At 48.5% G+C, this 24,619-nt stretch overlaps 1 protein-coding gene across 1 annotated transcript; it reads right to left on the reverse strand.

Moving 5' to 3' along the window:
- Positions 1–149: 149 nt before the first annotated feature.
- On the reverse strand, positions 150–24,063 carry TBL3 (transducin beta like 3). The gene is made up of 22 exons (XM_053276264.1): positions 23,861–24,063; positions 22,331–22,382; positions 21,917–22,012; positions 20,976–21,023; positions 20,168–20,309; positions 19,810–19,894; positions 18,772–18,942; positions 17,861–17,936; positions 16,878–16,974; positions 16,186–16,394; positions 15,728–15,869; positions 15,162–15,220; positions 11,811–11,917; positions 10,571–10,712; positions 9,596–9,826; positions 8,072–8,142; positions 7,665–7,821; positions 4,691–4,749; positions 3,310–3,413; positions 2,557–2,628; positions 2,004–2,162; positions 150–422 (listed from the first exon to the last, which is right to left on the reverse strand). Exons 1-22 carry the CDS (start codon positions 24,046–24,048, stop codon positions 307–309), a joined length of 2,583 nt encoding a protein of 860 aa, XP_053132239.1. The 5' UTR covers positions 24,049–24,063; the 3' UTR covers positions 150–306.
- Between the last annotated feature and the right edge of the window lie 556 nt (positions 24,064–24,619).

Raw genomic sequence — 24,619 nt, forward strand, 5'->3', positions numbered from 1 at the left:
CTGGCGTGTGAGAAGAGGCCCACAGCACAGCAAGGGACACGCCTGTCGACTTTGCCCTGACATCTCGGTGTGCTAATTCAAGGGTTGCTTACAGTGGGGGAAGGATCTGAGCGAAAGCATTCCCCCTGCAGAGAAGGGACTTGTGTACATTTAATCCAAAACATGTTTATTATACAAATGCTTAGAGAAATGTTGCTGAGGAGAGAGCCAATCTCTATCTGCACACAGCAAATCAGTCGCTGGAGGCTGCTGGGCGGAGGAGGGTTCGGGCTCTCCGGCCCCAACTGCCCGCCCCGCCCCGCCCAGTCATGTCTCCATGTCCTCATCCGGTGTGGAAGCACTGGCCAGTCTCATGTTTTGCCACATGAAATCAAGGAACATCGAAGCCTGCAGCAACCGGCTCAGCCTCTGGAAGTGACGTTCTGCAAGCCAGGCGGGGTGGGGAGAGAAAGGCAAGGCAAAGAGGGAGGTGTCAACAACAGCTCGCCTGCCTCCCTACCTCTCCTTTAAACGTTTTAACATAGTGCCACCCATTCTTTGCAAAGAACGGCAGGACAGGCCCCTGCCCCGATGGGCTTACAGTCTAGAGAGCAGCACGAGGGAGACAACCGACATGTGCCTTGATTTCCTGTGCAAGCCACTCTGACAACTTTTCTGTTGAAAACGTCGTGTGTAAATATTCACCACCCCCCAGGAAGCAGACCACTGCAGTTTCTCTAGATATGCAACCATTACTTGAATGATCTAAAGAGACCAGGGTTTGCTTTCTTAGGAACAAACTCTGCTCTCAGCCAGGCACGGGAGAGGGAGGGGGAATATCCTGAATGACGGGTGAACTTCCCGTTCTCCAGGACAACAGGAAGCAGGAAAACCGTGCTGACTTCCTGCCAGGGAGGAGTCCCTCCCGCAAGCCAAACTCCAAGCGGCAAACGTTTTGTGGCTTTCCAGAAGAGGCGAGCTTTTGCACGGATGGGGCCGTAATTCAGTGGTGGGGCATCTGCTTTGAATGCAGAAGGTCTCAGGCCTGATCTTGGGCTGTTGGGATGTGCACGAACTGTGGTTTGAGCACTGTTTGGGAGCGGGAGCTTTAAGGAGGAAGAGAGCAGGTCCTTTCCCGCTCTCCGCTGCCCCATGCAGCCTCCTGCTGGGGTGGCGCATGTCCCAAGTACCACTACGCAGCGCCAGCACACACACACATGCGCACCATTTGCTTGGTCAGCAACACCATGGAGCTGCTCTCCTCTTTCTTAAAGCTCCCTCTCCCTGCTCCCAAACGGTGCTCGAACCACAGTTCATGGACACCCCTACTGGGCAGCATCTCCAGGTAGTGCTGAGAGAGACTCCAGCCTGAAACCTTGGAGAGTTACTGCCAGTTAGTGTAGACAATATTGAGCTAGAGGGACCAAGGGTTTCCCCAAGTCCCTAGGTCTTAGGACTGCCCATTTAGGCGAGACCTTTGTGGCTTCCAGTAGCAGCTGAGAAGGGAGAGGAACAAACATGAAATTCTGCACCAAGCAAGAGCTCCAGCAAGCTGCTGAAGAACATGCTCCGACTGCTGGCCAGGTGCTGAAGCCACTCTCTTTACCTCATGGCACTTAAGAAAGACACTCCCAATCTCATTCAAATCTACCCAAGCCCAGAGTAGCTAAACCAGTGAGGCAAAGGAACTGAGACAAAGTCCTCCTCCATCTGAGGGGCAAGATCTGCTTTGAGATTAGGCCCAGGGTCTGTGTGGCGCAGCAGGGAAATGCTTGACTAACAAGCAGAAGGTTGCCAGTTTGAATCCCCGCTGGTACTATATCGAGCAGCAGCAATATAGGAAGATGCTGAAAGGCATCCTCTCATACTGCAGGGGGGGAGGCCATGGTCAACCCCTCCTGTGTTCTACCAGAGACAACCACAGGGCTCTCTGGGTGCCAGGAGTCAAAACTGACTTGACGGCAAACTTTTCCTTTACCTGTGAGGAAGAGGAAGAGCCCTCTTGTGCAAGGAAGACCACTCACCTGTGTAGGGCAGGAGCGACTCCACAGCTGCCTTTATGCCTTCGTACTGCAAGAGGGAATCTGGCGTTTCATGCTTGAGGAGGGTTTCGACCACGGCTTGAGCCTCGTGGCAGTTGCGTGAGTTTGTGTTCCAAGTGACCGAATACTTCAGCACAGCCTCTGGAGTGGCAGGAAGAGGACAAGGGAGCAGGGAGAGGGACAAGGAGACATCAGGAAGGAGCCCTCGGCGGCTGCACCCTGAAGCCCCTTCTGCACCACCCCAGATCTCTGCACGCCTCCTGCCCCCCTTTCAAGGCAGAGAAGTGGATGCATAAGCTAGTGGCTGAAGACTAAGGCAAGGAGTCCTGCTGCAGAATGCATTGGCAGGCTGCAGTGGCCGCTAGCTGCATCCCAGAGGAGAGCCCGTGTTAGGACGTTACAGAGAACCCCAAAGAAGAGTCTTTGGGAAAGAGACACTGGCCACGTAAGGGTTCGTTTGCCCCTTGAGCGCTAGGTGCAAACATGCACAAAGACACACCCTTTGTGGGGACATCTCAGCAATGCGCCCACCTACCCTTTTGGTCTTTCCGCAACTTCAGTATGTTCTTTTCCAAGTCCTCTTTTCCACTGTTTTCCTTTAGGATGGCTAGAAGAGGCACAAAACAGCCAGATGAAATTCTTGGGAGGAGCGAACCCCAGAGAGTCCGTGCTGAATTAGGAGTGGGGCTGGAACTCAGGGGCAGAGCAGCGGCCTGACCTGCAGGAGGCCCCCGCTCCAGTCTCTGAGATCTCCAAGCAGGGCTGAGAAAGACCCTTCGGAAGGGCTGGCGCGCCACTGCCAGGCAGGGCAGACATCCCTGATCCAGGCGGGCCAGAGACCTCACTCAGCTTAAGGCAGCCACATGTGCTGATCTGTGCTTCCGCCCCGTGAAATTAGTCTCTGCCTCCTCCTGTTTGCTTTTCACTACAAGCAGATAATCCTGTGATCCAAGGGAAGGAAAGGACAGGCAGGGATGGCATGAATTTGGGTGGCTGAGGTGGTGGCCATGGAATTCTGAACTAAAACAAGCTGGTAAAAACAGAAAATTCAACTCATTATCCAGCAAACAGCTAGTTGGGATTAAGATGGCCACTCACTGAACATAAAGGGACTTACTTCTGTGTAAATTATTATTATTATTAATTTATTCGATTTCTATACCGCCCTTCCAAAAAGGGCTCAGGGTGGTAAATGCACACAGGATCAGGGCGCAAGAGTGGGCCTTGTCTGACCCCGATGAAGGCAACCACGACCCCATTAAGGGCTTTCCCCTTCGCAAGGTCTTACCCTTGACCACGGTCAGCACAGTGTGAGGCCGGTCCAAGGAGAGAGCCAGGCCCAGCGCCTTCAGGTACTGCTTCTCATGCAGCAAGTTGGACAGCTCCTGCTCTCTGAAAAGGCAAAGCGAGAGCAGCGGCAAGGCGGCTCTGGATCACAGCTGGCATTGAACAAAAGCCGAAGGTCTCTTGCGCTTTAAAGACTGCAGCACCAAACCTATAGCAGCAAACGCAGTATGAAGAGGGAAATGGGAAAGATTCCCACTAGGAACATACGAGTCAGACCATTGGTCCACCTAGCTCCGTATTGTCTTCACAGACTGGCAGCGGCTTCTCCAAGGTTGCAGGCAGGAGTCTCTCTCTCAGCCCTATCTTGGAGATGCTGCCAGGGAGGGAACTTGGGACCTTCTGCATGCAAGCATGAAGATACTCTTCCTAGAGCAGCCCCATCCCCTAAGGGGAAGATCTTACCGGGCTCACACATACAGTCTCCCATTCAAATGAAAACCAGGGTGGGCCCTGCTTAGCAAAGGGGACAATCCATGCTTGCTACCACAAGACCAGCTCTCCTCCCACTCTTTCCCATGGATCAGACAGTGTAGCCTCCTCTATGCCCTCCATTTCCCTGGCTGCCAATTATCTCTACTGCAGCTGCCCTTTTATGCAAATTGGGACACAGTACTTAACCCAGCCAATGGTTTTTCCCATGACACTCTATGGATGTGAAATCTGGACTATGAAGAAGCAAGACAGAAAAAGCATTGATGCTTTTGAACTTGGGTGCTGGAGAAGACTTTTGAGGAGACCATGGACAACCAGGAAAACAAACAAATGGATCCTAGAACAAATCAATCCAGAATTTTCACTAAAATCAGCGGAGTGCACTAATATTTACACTGAAATATGCTGGGGGAAAGGTTTAAATATATATAGATATATTTTTTTTTGGGGGGGGGATATTTTTTCAAAGAAATTCTGGCTACAATGATCAAAATTTAACTGTTATTGTTATCAACAGTTTTTCAGCACTCAGTAATCCAAAAATGACATCATGCCCATAGAAGCAGAAGATCTTTCTCAGATTCAAATGCACTCTGGTTCAATTAAAGGAATGTTTGAAGTTGAAATTCTACACATTGAGAACTGTTCTTTTTTCTTCTCTTTTGCAAGAACATTAATACAAAGTTCTATGACATATATTTCATTTCCTGAACTTTTCTATAAGTACCATCTACACAAAATTACTTTGCCAGGCAACCTTTGCACCTCCTAATATGTATATAACAAGAGCTCTGCTATTTGTGGGAGAGAAGAAAAACATAAGGAGCATGTCCCCCTCTGTGCCCCCCCCCACACCCTTCCCTGGAGAGATCCTCCTTAAAGACACTCACTTTAGGATCTCTTCGTCCTGCTTCGCTTGTGCCTCTTCCAGCTCGATGTCTGTGACATCCTATAACATACAAGGAACACGGAAAGACAAGAGAGAAAAAGACAAAGGGCCTCATACAATGGCTGACGCCTTGGAAGGAATAAATTTCCAAACCACATGGGATGCAGTCAACATTCGGGCACTCCAAGCACAGCTGCTTGTGGTACAAACCACGTCTCAAATGCGACCACTTGGCCTCCCTGCCCAGCAATGACAAAGTATGCAGTCACTTTAATTCACAGAAACGAAGCAGCATGCATGCAAAGCACCCTAATTCACACACGTTTATTGTCACAGCAGAGTTTGTTTTAAAGATAATCAGAGAGAGAGGGAGAGAGAGAGGGGGGGGGGAATGAATATGAGAACGTTTAGATGTTAAGATTTAGATTATTACTTTTACAAAGCTAACCAAAAGTCAGAGAATGATCCTGAGCTCATTTCTGATGGCTCTATAAAAGTTGTCAGCTAGTGGGGTACTGGGTGGAACCCCTAACACTGACCCCCCCCCCCGCCCCACAGGAGCCTTCTTTCCTCCCTCCACTGCAAAGGCGGGGAGGCATCATTACTCCACAGACTGGGGGTGCATTTCCCCACGAGGCCACTGGTGAAAGGGACCTGAACTGTCCCTCCTGATGGCCCTGGGCAGTCTGTTTAACAAGCAGCTGATCTCTGCATCATTTTACAGAAAGTGAAGGGGTATCCCAGAAGGGAGAGAAAGAGGAGACTGGGGCAGCAACTCTAAGCACACTTCCCACAGGTTAAGTCCCAATGAATTTAAGAGGGCTTATTTCTGAGTAAACATGACTAGGGTTGCAGTGTTAGTTCTAGAAGGTCATTTTGTATCTTTATTCAAAGCTGGATAACATCTGTACTATTGGGGCTGAGATAGTAATCAATGCAAAATGTGCTTGCAGAACAGGAAAACCAAGGGCTGTTCATGAAACTGTTCAGAGCACAAATTAAAAAATGTTCTTCTAACATGACGCTGAATAAAGAGAAACTGTAATTGGAGACACTCAGACTGAACTAATGGTAACTTTACACCCAGATATATTATCCAGAAGAAGGGGGTTTAACTTCTTCAAAGCTAAGCTAAGAGAAAAACGTACATTAAATATAGGTGGGGAGTCCATTTTAAGTTGTTAGCTCTATTAAAGGGCAACAGTCAACATGGTAGATGAGGCCCCATCAAATGGAGACATTTTTGACAAAATGCTGGGAGTCCCAAGAGACAAAGAATCTCACAATGGAAATACTGGAATTCCAGCTTCATATCCTGGCTTGTTTATAAATGTTGGTTCCAACAAGCTGGAACGTTCTGGGCTTGGATGTCACAACAAACCCTGGGTTGTTCTGAATGTCCTTTCCTCATGTGCAAAGGGGAGGGGAAAGGGAGTTAACCAATGGTGTTCCTAGTTCGGACACCACAGCAAACTATGGTTTAGCAAACCAGGAAATCTTTTAAGCTGAGCATGCCCCAGGAGGAGGGAACAGGAGAGGAGGAAAGAGCATCCAAGCTGGTTACTCATTTTTGATCCAACAAACTGGTTTGCCGGACCAGAAACATGGCACCTCAGCGAAAGCCCTCTGAGCCAGGGATATGGGAACGGGCATCTCTGGAAAAAGCAGAGCAACAGGGAGAGGGGGAACGGACCCATGAACAAATCAGACCGTTCTTGAGAAAGGCCTGCTATAAAGAAACGGACCAATTTAAGGAGGAGGATTCCCTTCCATTCTGAATAATTTTTCCAAGGAGCTAGAATAGGAATCTAGTTGGATCAATTCTGCATTGGTCCATCTGGTTCAGTAGTGGATACTCAGAGGGGCAGCACCAATCCAAGGTCACAGGCAGAGGCTTTTCCCATCATGGGCTACCTAATCCTTCAACTGGCAGTTGAACATCTGCATGCAAAGTGCTCTACCAACTGAGCCACGGATGCTCCAGATGAATGTATAAAGATATCTGATGTAGTTCAAGCCCTAGTCTAGTTTCTTTTTGTCTGTTACAGAGGTTTTCAACCTTGGGTCCCTACTCCCTAGATGCTGACGGACCACAACTCGCATTGGCCCAAGGGACCTCCAGACTGGCCCCTTGGGCTCTGGAGTACTTCTTTAGTGGGTCTCCAAAGTTCCAAACAAGAATAATTAATCTATGGAATTCTCTGCCACAGGATATGGTGATGGCCACTAGCTTGGATGGCTTTAAAAGGCAGTGAAACAAATTCAGGGAGGACAGGTCTCTCAATGGCTACTAGTCTGGTGGCTATAGGCCATCTCCAGCCTCAGAGGCATGATGCCTCTGAATACCAGTTTCAGGGGAGAAACAGCAGGAGAGGGGGCATGCCCTCCCCTCTTGCCTGTAGGCTCCCCAGAGGCATCTGGTGGGCCACTGCGGGAAACAGGATGCTGGCCTAGAGGGGCCTCCTTGGGCCTGATCCAGCAGGGCTCTTCTTAGTATTTCCAAGACCTGCTGAGATTTATTAATTTTTTTAGACTGGAGATATCAGCGACTGAACCTGCAACTTTTCACATGCAGACCCTGTGCTCCACCAATGAGCTATTGCGATTTTTCCTGTGGCAGCAAAAATGGTTTTGGTTTGTCAATGGAAACCTGTGTCAGTACCTATCCCAATGCAATAGCTGTCAAAAGGTGCCCGAAACTGCCCCAAATGGATAAACGGAGGTCTGGTGAACAAAAAAAAAAAAAATGGACAAGTAGCATTGACTGAGTTGGTTCAGAAATAGCACCCGTTTATTGGAATCAGTGCTATGAGAAAGGAAGATGGGATCCCTTTGCCTTCCTGCTTCTCTAGAATGTGCTAGGTTCGGTATAGGGCAGAAAACCACAAAAAGAAGAAAAAGAGGGCCATGATGAGAAAGAAAACCAGCCAGCCCTGAATTACGATGAATAGGTGAGAGTCCTTTTTGGGCTGTACCTTCCACAGCACGACAGAGGCATCCGCGGAGCCTGTGACCAGCAAGTTGTTCTGCTTGTTGCCGTCAAGGCCCCAGACTTTGTCTGTGTGGCCATCTAAGGTCTTGACGCACTCGTTGTTTTTAATTGTCCAGAGCTTCAGCAGACCATCGGAGCCACTTTGCGGGGGAGGGAGAAGCAATTAGTCACGATTAAAACAGCTTGGATTTTACATTTCTCTTATACTTAGAACAAAACACTTTTTTCCTTAAACAAATCATGCTGCCCTTCAGTTTAACAGACTTGGGCCCCCAGACGCTGCTGGACTTCAACTCCCATAATCCCCGGCCACGAGGGCTGCTTTCATCCACAGGTGAGCAAGCTGGGGACCTGCCTGGGCATGAAGCCGCTCTTCCAAGGAGGACATACCTGGTAACTAACTGCGTCCCTTGGTTCACAAAGATCAGCTTCAGCACAGAGGCGTCATGTCCTTGGAATGTCTGGCAAGGGAGAGAAGGCAGGTGGGGTGGCAAACATCAATGGCTGGATGGACAAGATGGTATCTGCTTACTTAAAAACTAACCAGTAGCAGTTGGTTCTAGAGAGTTGGGGGGCCGAATGAGATGCAGTTGCCTATGGTTACCGGCAGACCCCTCCCTCTCTCTCTCATATCCCACCCCACTGTTAATGAGAGTGCGCTGCCTGCAGGCTGGCCATTCGTCAGGTGAAGCTGCACACTTGTTAATGGTGGGGCAGGATGGAAGAGAGAGACTGTTGGTAACCAGAGGCAGCTGCATCTCATTTAGGGGCCCCCTGACTTGTTAGAACCAGCTGCTACTGACTGTAATCTGGTGAAACGCTCTCAGGGTGGCTAACGACCAACAACATGATTAGAACAGGAGAGGTCGGTCTCTCTCGCACATGCATGCACACACACCCCAATCACAGAAACAGAATTCAACAAGATTCAACTCATGCTTTAAAGGCCTGGGAAAATAAAAAGCTACACTGGTACCAAGTGCGAATGTTTCTTCTCGTTAGCAGAATGGAAGGCATCCACAGTGGGTTATTTCCACACATTTACTCGGCATATAAATGTTTCAAAATAAACAGAGTGATTCAGCAAATTTATTTCCTCTTCGTAACATATTCAAATATTCTCAAATGCAGAAAACCAATGCTCTGTATTTATCTAGTTCAGGCCGGCTCAACTTTGGCCCTCCTGCAGATGTTGGCCTACAACTCCCACAATTTATTTATTTATCGTTTATTTATTTGATTTCTATATCACCCTTCCAAAAATGGCTCACAATCCCTGGCTATTGGCTACTGTGGCCAGGGATTATGGGAGTTGGTAGTCCAAAAACAGCTGGGGGTGGGGGCAAAGTTGAGCAGCCCTGATCTAGTCTGAAGCTCAAGGGCTCCTGCAGCATTTCAGAAAAGTCTCAGTTTGCAAACACAAACAAGTCCCTAGTCCCTCAGGACTGCCAGAAACACACACAAAAATAAAAATGTTTGGAGAGTCCGACCCAAACTAAAAAGCCAGGAGGTGGCTGGATGGAATTTCTGGTGGTCAAGGCCTCTTTACACATATCTCTGTCCTTCCTTACAGAGTCCAGGCCTTGAACGTTTTGCTCCTGCACACCTTCTGCTACTCCTGGAGCCTGAAAGTTTGAAAAACAACCCCACCCTCCCATTTGGCAACCACAAATGGAATGTCTTTTCCACAACTTTATCCAGACTGCTGAAGGCACAGGCTCCTGAGCCTCTGGGCCAACACATGGGCCTCCAGGCCAGGAGCAGGCAATGAGCGACTTGCTAGCCGTTGCTGAACTACAGCTCCCATCACCCTCAGCCACAGCTCGGAATGATGGGAGTTGTAGTTCAGCAACACCTGGAGAGCCACATGCTGCTGACCTCTGTTCTAGGCATCAAGGCAACACCACGGGGTACCTTTAGACAGCTGAAGTCCTGCAGACCCCAAAGTTTCACGGTGCCGTCCGCTGAGGTGGTGGCCAAGACCTGGTCCACAGGGGAGAACTGCACGCACCAGACCCCCCGCTTGTGACCGGAGAAGGTGCCCAAGTGGGTGCAACTGTCGGTGGACCACAGCTTGGCTGTCTTGTCCTGGGAGCCTGTCGCTATCAGCTTGTCATTCGGAGAAACAGCCACACTATTAATATCCTAAACAAAGCAGGGAAAACAGTCAAGCAACTGCATTGCCACAAAAGCCGCAAGGGCAAGGGAAAGGGTTTAGGAAAAACTGCCCCAAGTTTGAGGCTCTGCTCGTTGGGACCAAAAACAAGCAAGGTCAGCGAAGCAAGTGTGTCTCATTACCGAATTATGAGTCAGACCCCTTGGTCCATCTAGCTCAGTATTGTCTACACAGACTGGCAGCGGCTTCTCCAAGGTTGCAGGCAAGAATCTCTCTCAGCCCTATCTTGGAGATGCCAGGGAGGGAGCTTGAAACCTTCAGCTCTTCCCAGAGCAGCTCCATCCCCTAAGGGAATTTTTTACAGTGCTCAACACTTCTAGTCTCCCATTATGCAACCAGGGCGGACCCTGCTTAGCTAAGGGGACAAGTCATGCTTGCCATCACAAGACCAGCTCTCTTCCCTTGAATGAAAGAGAGCTTGAATGCTTCAACTCGTGCATGGATTACCCTAGCCCTTCCATTCCTTCCATCCGCTGAGGAAACTGTAGTTAGCATTATGGCTCCCCTGTTAATTATAATTATGGCTGCCTTTGACCCGGATTTGCAAACCCAGCTTTTAACCCTGGTTGCAAACTCTGGCTAGAAATGAACCACGGTTAGCATCATCAAGGAAGCAGGCATTAAACACTGTGCTAGTCAGTCCCAGAAAGGGGGACAAGATCATTCTTGACTCAAGCTCCGAAGGACATCTCCAAATTCTATCGCGGCTTTACCTTGGTATGGGCCTTCTCTGTCACATCGGCATTAAGAGTTTCAACATTATCTGTTTTTGACTTGCTAGAGACAGACTCGGGAAGATACCATAACTTGATTGTACAGTCCTGGCCAGCTGTAACCACAAAATTCTCTTTTGTTCTGGAGGGAAGGGGTGGGGAGCAGAGAGAAGAAAGTGTGATGAGAATTTTTAAAAAGAGAGAGTCTTAAGCAGGGGAACAAACACACAATTGTCCCACCTGCACAAGGAATCTACCTCTTTTGAACCTATTATCACTGACGAAAGATTCTGCCCCTCCCCTGGGTTCTAAAAGAGCACTACACATTTCTTATCGGCAGCCCTCCAGCTGAAGGCACAGCAACCAGCTTTTCTATCACACCATACAAGTTAAGGTGGCACAGAGTCTGGACTTCAAAGGGGAAGCCAAATGTCAAAGAATTCTAAAGCTGCCCAGAGCAGATTGTTCTCTCTGTCCTGGACACCAGTTCAAAGATGCACTGACTATGAAATTAAGATTGCTGGTTCACCAATTCTTACTCTTGCCTCTTCCAGCTGCCTTGGAAAAATCAAGGAGCCTCAGCTGGTGTGATATCTGAGCCAATGCACTAGACAGGAGCATTTTCCGTTTCTATTTCTCCATGCCAAGGTCTGTATAACCCACAGCCTGCGGACCAATTGCATCCCCATGTTCCCTACTAGGGTATAAAAGACTGAGTCTAACTGTCATCATCCAAGGAGTCATAGGATGTAGGAAGCTGCCTTATACTGAGTCAGCCCATTGGTCCATCTCACTCAGTATTATCTACAGACCAGCAGTGGCTTCTCCAAAGTTGCAGGCAGGAATCTCTCTCAGCCCTATCTTGGAGATGCTGCCAGGGAGGGAACTTGGAACCTTCTGCATGTAAGCAGGCAGATGCTCTTCGCAAAGCATCCCCATCTGCTAAGGGGAACATCTTGCAGTGCTCACACATGTAGTCTCCCATCCAAATGTAACCAGGGCAGACCCTGCTTAGCAAAGGGGAGAATCTAGAATTGCTACAACAAGACCAGCTCTCCTCCCTTTATGGCCTCTATTGGAGGAAAGAAAAAGAAAAAATCCATCTTATTTATTTATTAATCCTCTGTGTAAGCTGCCCTGAGCCATTTTTGGAAGGGCGGTATAGAAATTGAATGAATGAATGAATGAATGAATGAATGAATGAAAGAGGCAATACGGGGTGTGAGGGCGCTTCTATTACCTGGAACAAGCAAGTGAGCCCACTGAATGCGCATGGCCCAACCCCTGGGCTACGCAGAAAACCTCACCAGAGGTTTTTTTCATCCGCCAGATCCGGAAAGTTTTATCCTAGAAGCAGAAAAGGTTGACGAATGTTTAAGAGGCCTGTAAGGACCATGAGGATCCAAGAGAGGGGTCAGGACGCATCATACATGGTGGTCATCGGGGCAGGATCCTCTAAGGAACAGGCAAATACAAGCCCTTCTGCAAACGAATACTGGGATGCCAAAATGGTATCCATTTAAAAAATGTTTATCCCATTTTTTAATCTTAGAAAGTAACTCATAGGGGCTGACAACACAGCAGAAAACCAAAACACACAATAAGAGGAAAGCAAGAACTCTTCTCAGCAGTCAGGCAACACAAATAGTAAGTGAGGCCTGTCATTGACCAGGCAAAGTCATTTTGTGTAGATTACACTTCTAGGGAAGTTCAAGGAATTGAATATGCATGACAAAGTTTTGTTAATGTGCTGGCAAAAGGGAAGTAAAAAGAACAGCTTGAAATCTGTAGGAATTCAGCTTCAAACAACATTTTATTGAATAATTGCTATATATGGGAAATCCAAATCTCAGAAATATCTTCTCTTGGGTATGGTGTGGTTATCTGATTATTGAGCACTGAAAATCTGTTAAGAACAGCAGCAATTAAACTATGATTATACATTCAATGTTTCTTCTGAGGGCGGGGGGGGGGAGATCTCCCCCGCCCCAGTATATTCCGGTGTAAAAAGTAATACATTTGGCTAATTTAAGTGACGTGTATGCAAAATTTGCTATATATAAGATAGATTCCAGCAGTGATTAAAGACACTGACAGCAGAACAGAAAACAAGAGGCAACCCAGTCAGCTCAGCCGCCAAGGTCTGCTTCAAAAGCCAGGTTTTAGCATGCAGCATTTGGGACAGACGGGCCTCCCAAGGCAAGTCAAAACGCTCACGACAGTGAAGTGCCACAAGACCCCTCCTCAACCACAGCCTCTTTCTCTCTGCAGAGACCACCCGCTTCAGACAGACACTCAGCCCCAACCCCACAGCGCCCTGCAGTCTGCCTCTGATGCCTGCCGTGCCCTTCGCCTCGCCCCCCCACCCCAATTTGGCAGGACACCACCTTCTCTCCTGCCCTCTCCACCGCCGCACAGGCCGAGAGCAGTTATGACTCTGCCCCCTCCAGCTCCCCAAGCAAGGGACTCCTTTCCTTCAACAATGACAGATATTTATATGCCACTTTTCAACAAGAGTCCCGAAAGTGGTTTACATAGAGAAATAAAAATCAATAAAAGATGGCTCCCTGTCCCCAAAGGGTTCACAATTTTTTAAAAAAGAAACATAAGCTCAACACCACCAGCAGCCACTGGAGGGATGTTGTGCTGGGGCTGGAGAGGGCTAGTTGCTCTCCCCCTGCTCAAGCAAGAGAAGCACCACTTGAAAAAGGTGCCTCTTTGCTCAAAGAGCTTCAAGTGGGGCTTCAAGCCCCTCGACAGCACCTGCTCTCCCCCTACGCCCAGCTCGGCTTCCTCCCCATGTCAGTGTCTGTGAGCTTCAGGCAAGCCTCCCCCATGAGCCCACCCAGACAGACCTGGTGTCAAAACTTGGGTCAGGACCCCAAATTAGCTGCCTTCCAGCCTACCCAAACAGGCAACACTAAACCAGAGGCACTGGGAGTCTCTTAGGGGGAGAAAGGAAGCGACTTCCCCCTTCGAAAACTGGGCAGCCAAACCGCGCTGAGAGTGCTCTGTGATGCAGAGGGCCAAGGACAGAAGGCCCAGCCTGGCAGCCGGCCCTTCTGGGGTCGGGGGAGCAGCAGGCAAGTGACAGACAGCAAAGCTTGGAAGCACATCACTGCAAACGCCCTCCCCCGCCCCTTCAAGCCCACCTCCGCACATATCTGCCCTGGAACAATGCTTCCTTTTACCCCAGACTTATTGCCTGCATATTTCGGATGCTTCCTGGGCCATCTGCGCAACCTCAAACACTGTGCCAGCATCGAACAGCTGAGGGGGATCATTAACTTGGGTGGCAATTACAGAGCAGTGGTTGCTTGCTATGAAAGAGGAAGAGGTCTTTGGCCTCTCCTGCTGCCGTGCCGGCTTCTCCTCCCCCTTGAAGGAGGGGGGTGACCTGCAATTCTTCATCACTTTCATATCGCACGGGACAGAAACAGAGAACACAATCAGCGATGGCATGATGGTCGAAGGGAAATTGGGTTCGCTTACCTCATGGGCCTGGGGCAGGCTCCCAAACCTAGGGGCCCCAGATTCTGTTCAGACTACAACTTCACCTCCAGCCTGGGGTTCCTGAAGTTAGTTGCTGGAACTGGATCGAGTACCATACTAAACTGGATCAAGATACAGGCAAAGCTGGAGCAGGACAAGGAGGAAGGCTAGGTCCCTAGCATATTGGCAATGCTTGCTGACTGGGCAAAGAGGCACCTTTTAACAGAGCAATTCTCTTTATTTAGCAGGGGGAGAGTAACTGGCCCTCTCCACCCCCAGCACACAGTACCTCCAGTGACTGCTGCTGGGGTCTGTCTTGTGTTTCTTTTTAGATTGTGAGCCCTTTGGGGACAGGGAGCCATCTTATTTATTTATTATTTCTCTGTGTAAACTGCCCTGACCACAAAACTGAAAAAGTTGTAGAAAATGAAGATTTAAAAATATTATGGGACTTCCGACTACAAACAGACAAACATCTGCCACACAATACACCAGATATAACTGTAGTCGAGAAGAAAGAAAAACAAGTAAATACCAGGTGATAGTAGAACAGAAGAAAAAGAAACAGGAAAAAAATAACAGAATTCAAAGATCTACAAATTGAAATTGAAAGGCTGTGGCAGAAGACAAACAAATTAATCCCAGTAGTAATTGGCACCCTGGGTGCAGTTCCAACACATCTTGAAGAGCAAGCACCTCAACACCATAAGGGCCACAGAAATCACCATGAGCCAACTACAAAAAAACAACTTTACTGGGGACAGCCTACATTTTGTGGCAATACCTATAACAACAACAATATTGATAACAAAAATCTGGCATCCCAGGTCCTTGGGAAGGACTCGATGTCTAGATAAAACAAACCAGTCAATAACACCTGTTTGACTGTGCAAACAACAATAATAATAATAATAATATTGGAACCTGCCTGCCTGTCAGTCAGAAGGGATGATCATAAAGGGACGGCCCCTTCTGTACCTGAAGAGGGCTTAGCACCCAAAGGCCCAGTCCTCAGGCCTTGAAAGGTTGGAGTTGAGCTTTGGACTCCCAGTCCTTACTGGGCGCAAAACAAATTAAGAAAAACTCAGCTGGGAAGTACCTTAGCACAGCTACTGAACATCATTCCTCTCCGGAAGGCATCCAGGGCAAGAACAGAGTCTAGAAGAGAGAAAGGGAAAGCAAGATGCAATATCGCCACACAAAACTGCTGGTCAATTAGAAGAACAAGCTGGCTGCCTGACACAGCTGAGGCAGTTGGTTTACATATTGTATATTCATTTGGTTCATTCATTTATTCGTTTTTCGTTTTGTATGTTGAGTTGCTTTACACATTGAACATTCATTGGGCTGCTGGCAATTGTTCCATATCCATGCCGGATGATCCCACCAAAGGTGTTTTGTACAAATATTAGAATCCGGCAAAAGACTGACTGACTCACTTAGAAAGGCCATCTTCTCCTCATTCTCCCCCCCCCACACATAAACTGCTTTGAGTTTTTGTTGAAAAGTGTTATATAAAAAATAAGTAGCAAAACAGGCATCAAAAAGAGTAAGTAGCAATGGTCCAACTGCACACAGAGCCGCTTCAGACATCTCTCAGCAACGACTATTTATCTGCTCCCCCCCCCGCTTTCGATACAACAGCAGCCGCCTTCCGACACCCACCTGTGTGGCCGTACAGGATCTGGCAGTGAGATGTCGCCAAGTCGAACACTTTCAGCTGGGGGCTGTTGGTGGCCACCACAATGTGGGAATCTCCTGGGCCGATGAACCGGACATCCAGAACTTCTCCATTGTTACCTGCAAACTGAAGGGGAAAAGAATTAAGGGGCCAAGCAAATGGGAAGGTCATCTGCCAACTGAAGGAAGACCAAGCAACAGATATAAAGTTGAAAGGGTCCATATGCAGAGATACCTCCATCACACTTGTGAATTCATAGATTAAGGATACGTTGTGTGAAGAAGTACTCGTTTTTGTCTACCTGAATGTCCTTTCAGTTTCACTGGATGACCTGGGTTATGGGAGAAACCCCAAACCCCAATCTCATCACGGTGAAATAACTGCACGCCCTGCAGCCAGCATCCTAAGGACGCGGCTGCCTTTTCTTCTGGGGCAAACGTACCTGCTTCCTGGGTTCCAGCGTTTCAGCATCGTACAGGACGATGTTCTGGTCAGCATTGACTGTGACAATCTCACTCTTCCCAGGCACCAGGACACAGTGGACAAGCCTGTGCTCGCCAGACCCTTCCTCTTTGGATGCTTCTGGAAGGTGAGGCAGCGACTGGCTGTGCACGCAGGTGGTCGAGAAGGCGTCCCAGATCCGGATGATCCCTACGACACGGCAGGCACATCGTCATCCGTCAGAGTGGTTAAGTCAAAGAATTTGGAGAGCTAGACTAGATCTGAACAGTAGTCCCTTGGAGAAAGGAGGAGGCCCGTCGCTTTTGCGGATCCTGCTCTGAACTCTTTGAGAAGGCAAATACTAGCCAAATCCTCGTGCGATAGAGGCAGCTTGTCTTTATGGAACCTTGCTAAGAACTCAGTCTGACGGAATAAATAATGGTGACAGGCCATAACCCAGCTCTTGCTGCGTGTTGTGTGGGACCCGGCGCACAGAATATCGCAGGCTCAGAATCAGCGTTTATGTTCACTTTTTAATTTCCTGTGTTGCCCTATCAAGGCAATCTTTGTCTCCCAGCAGGTGACGTCTGCAGAAGGACTGCATCTCGTAACAGCAGACCGAGGGCGCTGCTTCCCTCCCTCCCTGGACTGTAATATCTGACAAGGAAAGAACATTCACAGGGGTTCACTTACCTTTGCTGCCCGCAGTGATAAAGTGAATGCTTGACTTCTTCACACCCAACTGTGAGAAATCCCCTTTTTCTGGTAACAAGGCCACAGATTCGACAGTCTAAGATGGAGTTGAAACAAGTCAGTGAGAGGAATGAAGAACAGTAAAAGGCTTCAAAGGGCATGTTTTGTAGCAGGCAGCTGACAGTCTTCAAATGTAAAGATGTTCCAGCTTAGCCAAAGTGGGCTCTGGGATGTTGTAGCAGAGATACACATGTAAGAGGGACAACCGCCTATCTGTGGTGGCGTTCACACAAAGGGAGATGAAAAGCATGAGATACACTGGTGTCAGTTGGTAGCGGCTTGTCTTACTGAGCCAAGAGGCCAGGCTTCCTCTGCTTCCCGGCAACAGCTCAAATGGCTCCTCATTTTCTTTCCCGCCCCACCCAAGAGCTGTGCTGCCTGCAGGCTGGCCATTCATCAAGTAGAGCTGAGCAGCTAACCATGCAGCTCTACCTGATGAATGGTCAGCCTGCAGGCAGTATGGATCTCGGGGGGAGCAGGAAAGAGAGGAGCCATCCAAGCTGCCAGGAAGCAGAGGCAGCTGCACCTCCTTTGGTGCCCCCCTGGCTGGGCAGGAAGAGCTGCTACTGGTTGGTGTATCTGCACTGCTGGTGAAACTCTGCCAACACAGGGCCCAAACAGGATGAGGATCTGGGTGTGAGGGAGAGGAGACGGCAGATGTCAAACCTTATACCCCACTAAGACTCCAGGCCCACCCCTGACTCTGGCTTGCCCAGACTGATAAACTGAATCAACTATTTGCATAAATGCAATCAAATACTCAAAAGGGAAGGGTGGAGAAAAAGGAGTGATTCGGCTCAGCTCCCCAGGACATCCAGACAAGTCCTGAATGCATACAAGGAAGGGAAATTTTTCTCTTCCCCTCTGGAGACCCTGTTCTCCTCCTCACACCCCAAACTCCTGCAGAACCAAAGCTGCTTCACCTCATAGACAGGGATGGTTCTCTGGGCTTCTTTCGTATCCAAGTCCCACACGGTACAGATCTGATCGCGGCCGGAGCTGCAATCAAATACAGGACTGTCAGCCTCAAATACAACGCTATCAGCCTCTTCCAACCAAAGGGTCTTGGTACAATTGAGGATATATGAGAGTGGGGGGAGGGGGGAGTGTCAATTATTATTATTATTAATTTAATCTATATACCGCCTAATATAAAAATTTCTAGGCGGTGTACAGAATTAAAAACATACAACATAATACATTTAAAATTCATTAAAATATAAAATCATAACAGATAAAAACACATTAAGAACACATTAAAATTTCCTATTTTATGACGCACAGTTATGATGCCCACTTCGCAATACGGACATTCAGGTGCAGGAGGAGGTTTCACTCCCTCCCTCTCATTCCCAATACAAAACGACATGAAGCAGCCCAGACTTGGACCTGGGAAACCAAGGTCCAAGTTCTGCCATAACCAATTCTGCAGTCTTGGGCGTGTGATTTGGAAGCAGCTTCAGCTCCCTGTTTGTAAGGTGGGAACAGCCATTACAGGCCAGCCTCATAGAGTTGGTGCAAGGTCATAAACAAGTTTAAAAATGAGAAGCACTCTGTAAACTAAAAATGATTAACCCTTTGATTTTTTGGCAAACTTCTCAACCTCCCCAAGCGGTATGTATAAAAGCGCCGAAAGGGCAAGTATCAATAAAAGCCCACACCACCACCACTACCACCAAAATTCTACATCTTTACACATTGTACTCTTTAGGGCTAGTGCCTTTTCTCCTTCCCCAAGAGCACGGTGGTCACGGCAGCTTTGAATGGTAGCAGGCCTTGCCCGGATCTGCAAAGAAGAAGGCGGTTGTGCAGCCAGCCCCTTCCAGAGTCTCACCTGATGAGCGTCTTACTGTCCTCGGAGAAAGCCAGAGAGGTGACGGAGCTGTAGTGGTTTTCGAGCTGGGCGACACACTGGCTGGAGGTCAGATCCCACACGCGGATTATGTTGTCCGAGGAGGAGGAGAAGAGCTGCAGCTGGGACGTGTCTGGGTGGAACTCGACAATGCTGAACAAAGGAACAGAAGCAGGCAAGGCAGCTTTTTAAGGCGGCGGCGTGAACGAGCCAGTGCTCTTCTCCACGAACCCGTTGTATTGTCCTACCCAAACCTTGGAGCAGCTCTCCAAGGTTTGGGTAGGAGTTTCTCCTAGCCCTATCTGGAGATGCTGCCAGGGAGCAAAACTGGGTCCTTCTGAATGCTAGCATGCAGATGCTCTGCCACTGAGCTATGGCGCCATGCCTTAAGGAGTCTCCCTTCCAGATGTAATCCAAGGTGGACCCTGATTTTCAAGCCGGCAATTCATGCTTGCTGCCACAAGACCAGCTTTCCTTCCCATGAGAACACATCAGGATGTGCCTCTGACTCTCATGCTTCTCCCTCCCCTTCTTATGAGTAAAAGGAGGAATGTTAAGTCTTCTGGTCTGAACAGACGATGGTTTGCTGTAAAGTCAGAATCTGCAGAGCTGTCGTTTGCTCAAGCCACAGGCCAGCTCCCAACTCAGCTTGCAAATCAGGATTTGAAGGAGGAGCCCTACGCAGGGCATCCTAGTCAGCGTTCTAATTTTTCCATCTCTGTGCGGAATGAGTTTTGTTCTGGGCGGCAGGATCAAGGCAGCGGGTGCGCACATCTGCATCCAGAGTGGGGCCTTCCTGATTCAACCTTAGCGGGATCTAAAATTAACTGAGTCGACATCCCGAAATTTGTGAGTGCGTGCACGTGCACACGCCTGAGAGGGAACACTGATCCTATTGCAGCCCCTCCTGGGTCAGAACACATGAGTGGTTTAGTATTGCAAGGCAGCACTCCATGATAATGTATTTAAACCTACATTTTCTGATAGAAAAGAGTGAGCTTAAAATACTTGCTTCCTTACTTGACAACTCCAGATGAGCCTTTCAGGTTGTGCGTGCAGTACTGCTTGGTAACATCCCAAACCTTAATGGTGCTATCACAGCTACCTGGAAGAAGAAGAAAAGTGGAGGCTGAACCACCAGCACAACTAAGGGACCCCTGTGAGAAGCGTTGGGAAGCCTAAACTTGGAGGCTAGTTTTAAGTGGGGAGGAATAAACTCGGCAGGTCAGGCGGAGAGGAGCTTGCTTCTTTCTGGACCCTCCAGTCCCACACAGACTTCTTTTCCTCACTGGAGAGCTGCCACTCACAGTAACGAGCAAGAGCACACTTGTGGACTCAACCCCGCCCAACAGGCTAATTTTGCAGAAACCAGGCCCACCTGTGGCTAACAAAGTGGACGTTGGGTCAAAGGCCATACTGGCCACGGGGGCTGTGTGTATGGCCTTCCACGTGCGGACACATTTCTCTCCATCCCAGTCCCATTGTTTCAGCAGCAGCGACTGGCTGGCAGTCACGAGAATCTGGCATAAGAGAAGATGAGAGGAAATGTTACGGAAACTTACAATGCAATATCAACTTACAATGCATTTAAATCAAGGGTGGCTGACTATATGCTTCGGGGTGAGCAAGCAGAACTGGGATGTTCTTGCTCTGCTCCTAGAAGCCCTCCTTGCTCTGGGATTATTCATTATTATTAAAAATATAATTGCATAGCATAGTCTTTATTTTGGTCTTTGACCGGCATAACAGCAAAATAGGCAAAAACGAGTAGATTTGCCAAACAATCTACTCCTACAAAATAACAAAAAGTCTATGGGATGGAAAATCATCTTAAGCCATAATTCAAAAATAAAAATACTTGGAGCAACCATGCTTCCAGCCGTAGAACCGCCCTAGGAACGCAGCTGGGGTCCTGAAAAATATTCTTCAGGAAATTAGATTGAACAGCTTCTAATTTAGAGAAATTAGGGTATATGCCCAGCTGCACTCCATACAAGAGCTGTCCACGGACTTTGGCCTCAAAGAGCTTAATAGCCGCAGGGATAAAATGGGCACCCCTGGAGTAGTAATAAGATTGAATTGCCCGTGTGCTCTTCTTATCATTCTATCTAACACATTCTCTGTGCGCAGATCTGCAGCAAGAGGCCTGCAAACTTTGCTTGCTCTGCAGGGCTACAATCACCTACCTCATCGTCACTGCTCACAACAAACACTGTAATCTCATCTTGATCATCCTAGGGGGGAGAAAACAGAGGATAGAGAAAAGCCAGAAGGTGGCTTTTATATAACACATTTGGCACTGATTAACTCTTCAGTATGCTCCTTTGGACAATTCATTTTCCAGCACAACACAGAAGCACCAAGAGACTCCCTTTGTTTAATTATTTCACCATATTTACCTGAATCCAAGACTAAGTCCACCCCCCCGCAAAAAAAATTCTTTGATGTTAGAAATCAGGGGGTCATCTTAAATGCAGAGCCCTCTTCTTCTAAGGTAAATATAGGCATACCTCTATTTTAAAGGGGGCAGTCTTAAACGTAAATGTGCCTTATATTCAGGTAAATATGGTATTACAGTTATATCCCACCTTTTTATCCACAATGGTATTCAAAAGGGGCTTTCAAGGGATTCCCAGGTGGTCATCTGTCCAGACACTGACCAGACCCATACCTGCTTAGCATCAGCAAGGTGGCTGCTGTATCATGTACCCTCAGATCATGCCCTGACACTCAACAACTTAGATAACTTTGCCCCCGTGCAAACATGTATTCATCTGGAATCTTCAAACCATCTCCTATCAAAGAGAACAGTAGCTATTTTAATGGCGTAACAGAAAAAAATAATAAAGCACTTCCTGCTCATTATCTCTCCCCTTCTCGCCATCCTTCAAACAGCCTCTTAAAGAAGTTCAATATTACTCCTCCCATACTGCAGATGGATGGCCTGGATTGAGAGAGAGCAACTTGTCTTTGTTCAGAGCAGAAGTGAAATTTGAACTGGGGTCTCTTGGTTCACAGCTGTCTTTTCACCGGAGGACTACGCTAGCTAGTCCCTCTAACACAGGAGTAGCGACTCTGGGAACAAGATGTTCCTGTGTTTGGAAAAACATTTTTGTTGCCATATTACCTGTTCAATACTGTGCAAGAGAATTCCTGTTGCCATCTCCAGTATATTAACCTTGCTCCCACAAGCACAAAACATATATTCTCCATCTTGGCTTATCTAGGAAAAAAAAAACCCAAAACATGAGTAGAAGAACACTTTCTGCACATTAATTTATTTTCATTTTAAAGCATTTATATACTCCTTTTCTTGGTGGGATATAACTCAAAGTGGCTTACAAAAACAAAGCATAAATATAATGAATATGATTATATAAGCGAAAGCAAAAACAAAAGGCAAAACACCACAAAAACCCACCTCAAGACTCTTAAATCCAAACAACCAGAAAAAACAAACACAACAGTAGATGTTTATTTACTAGATAATCATATATAGGAAATATAGTCAGCAGTGAAAGGAACTGGGTTGTGGTATTACCTGAATTTGTCCTCCTGTGTAGAAAGGCTCGATTCTTTTGGACTCAACGTAGCTGAAAGAACATTAGAGAGAGTTACAAGGGATGGCTTTTAAGGATGTGCACTGTACTGGTTCAGAGGCCCTTTATCGGCCTCCAAACTGATTCAAAGAACTGGTGGTTCCGCCGGCATATCCAGACAATGGGGGCAATGGGGTGGCAGGGAAGTAGGATGCTGCCCTGATGGGTTCTGACAAAAACAGACACTGGTGGGGGGAAAGTGGAGGGAGGGCTAAGTGCACCTTCCCCTGCTCTTAAAGCAGCACTCCGCCGCCTTCGAGCCTCCCCTATGCAGTTCCGTGCACATCCCTAATGGCTTTGGTCAGTTCAGGTGTGTGAAAAGCCCCAAAGCAGTTCTGTAAGAACAGAAACTGTCTTTAACATCAGAGCTCCACCCCCATTAGATATGTGATTGGTGGCGATGTGGCGCCCGAACTATGGAACTTCTTCCCTCAGGAGGCTTCTCTCACCCCTTTATCCCAAGGTATTTCAGTATTACTTTGGCCGTGGCTATAACTCAGTGGTAGAGTTATCTACTTTGCATGCAGAAGGTCCCAGGTTCACTCTTCTGCAGAGAGCCTCAGGTTGGCCAGTCCTCAGCAAGTGCCTTACCTTGCCCCAAAGCCTCCCTGCAGCTCACAAACACAGTAGTGCAGTTTCAAATTCAAAAGTGCAGGGTGGGGGCACCCTCCAGAGAGAGGAGAGCTGGTCTGGTGGCAGCAAGCATGACTTGTCCCCTTAGCTAAGCAGGGTCTGTCCTGGTTGCATTTGAATGGGAGACATGGTGTGTGAGCACTGCAAGATATTCCCCTCAGGGGATGGAGCCGCTCTCGGAAGAGCATCTAGGTTCCAAGTTCCCTCCCTGGCAGCATCTCCAAAATCGGGCTGAGAGAGACTCCTGCCTGCAGCCTTGGAGAAGCCGCTGCCAGTCTGTGTAGACAATACTGAGATAGAGAGACCAATGGTCTGACTCAGTATATGGCAGCTTCCCATGTTCCTCAACAACAGCTCCCATGGCCATGCCCACCCTGATAGCCAGAGAAGCCCAAGAGGTACCAGCGCGCTGTCCTGCCCACACGTCACGGCCAGCAGCTGCCCGTGAGAAGGCAGAATCCCTGCAGCAGAGGCCGCTGGAGATGCTCCCTCTCCTTGGGGCCTGGCAGTGGCTCCTTGGGAGGCATTCTGCACATGAGCAGAGACACTCTTTTCAAGGGCAGCACCAGAAAGAAGATGAGGGGGGCACACACAGTGCTTGCCCCACATATTAGATTCCGGAAGACAGGGATGGGGGGGCAGTAGGAGGGGGAACGTTTGCCCATCCATGCCCCCCACGGAGCTGCCTAGACTCTGTCAAATGCGCCCGGGAGGGCCCCTAAAAGCCCCGAGAAAGGGCCACGTTGCCATAGCGACAGCAGCGCGCCCTCCCTTTCTCCTCCTTCCCGCAGCAGCGGTTCCCCCTGGCAGCCGGCGGGGCGCCGTCGTCCGCTCCTCACCTGAGTTTGCAGCCACGGAGGGATGACGCCGACATGGCTGCTACCCCGGCGGGTCGCCCGCCAGCCCCCGCCTCGGTCGCCGCGGCCGGGCCCAACACGTGCTTCCGGCTTGCATGGCTTACTTCCGGCCTGACACCCTCCTTGTCGAAGCGCTTCCGTCGCGCTGCGATGGCGTAGAAGGGTACCATAGAGTTGGAGCAGGGCAGAGCGCCACACTTCTCTGAACTTTCAGCCCCCACCGAAATCGGTTATTACTCCTCGTCCTACTCCGCTTGTGTTTGCACGGAGAGAACCCGCTTGCAAAGAACAGGAGGAGCAACACTCTAATGGGCAGTATTTCCAGTCCCCCAGACCCTTGCCTTGCACGTCATGTACAGATTTTGTGTAAGCGTGCTTTGCTCTCGATTTTGTCTGCTCTTATCTATGAAAGCAAAATACAGCTTTGATTGTCCTCAAACCATTCAGTAGGTTTTGGTTCCTCAGCTCCAAAGTCTTGCAACAATTTGTGTAGCCATGCCATTTCCTGGCAAGTCTGAGTGGTGGACACATTTATTTATTTATTGGATTTATATGCCACCCTTCCAAAAATGGCTCGGAGGTGGTGGTGTTTCCACTTCTCTTTGAGAAGGAGCCATCTTGTTGGTGTTTCTGTCTAAGCCGCTTTTGAGATCTTTGGTTGAAAAGCCGTGTAGAAATCTTCACAGCAGCAGCAAATATCTTTTTACAGGGGTCTGTTGCTGGGCAATCAGAGCTAGGCTA

The sequence above is a fragment of the Hemicordylus capensis genome, chromosome 13, assembly GCF_027244095.1.
Source record: "Hemicordylus capensis ecotype Gifberg chromosome 13, rHemCap1.1.pri, whole genome shotgun sequence".
NCBI lineage: Eukaryota > Metazoa > Chordata > Lepidosauria > Squamata > Cordylidae > Hemicordylus > Hemicordylus capensis.

Bases quoted from the DNA above. Each gene is read 5' to 3' on its own strand.
- TBL3 (XM_053276264.1), bottom strand. From the start codon at position 24,048: ATGGTACCCTTCTACGCCATCGCAGCGCGACGGAAGCGCTTCGACAAG. The intron at 20,310-20,975 runs GTAGGTGATTGT...CTCTTATGCCAG, and splicing joins TTGTGAGCAGTGACGATGAG to ATTCTCGTGACTGCCAGCCA. The intron at 19,895-20,167 runs GTGGGCCTGGTT...TTCTTCTTCCAG, and splicing joins GTCCACTTTGTTAGCCACAG to GTAGCTGTGATAGCACCATT.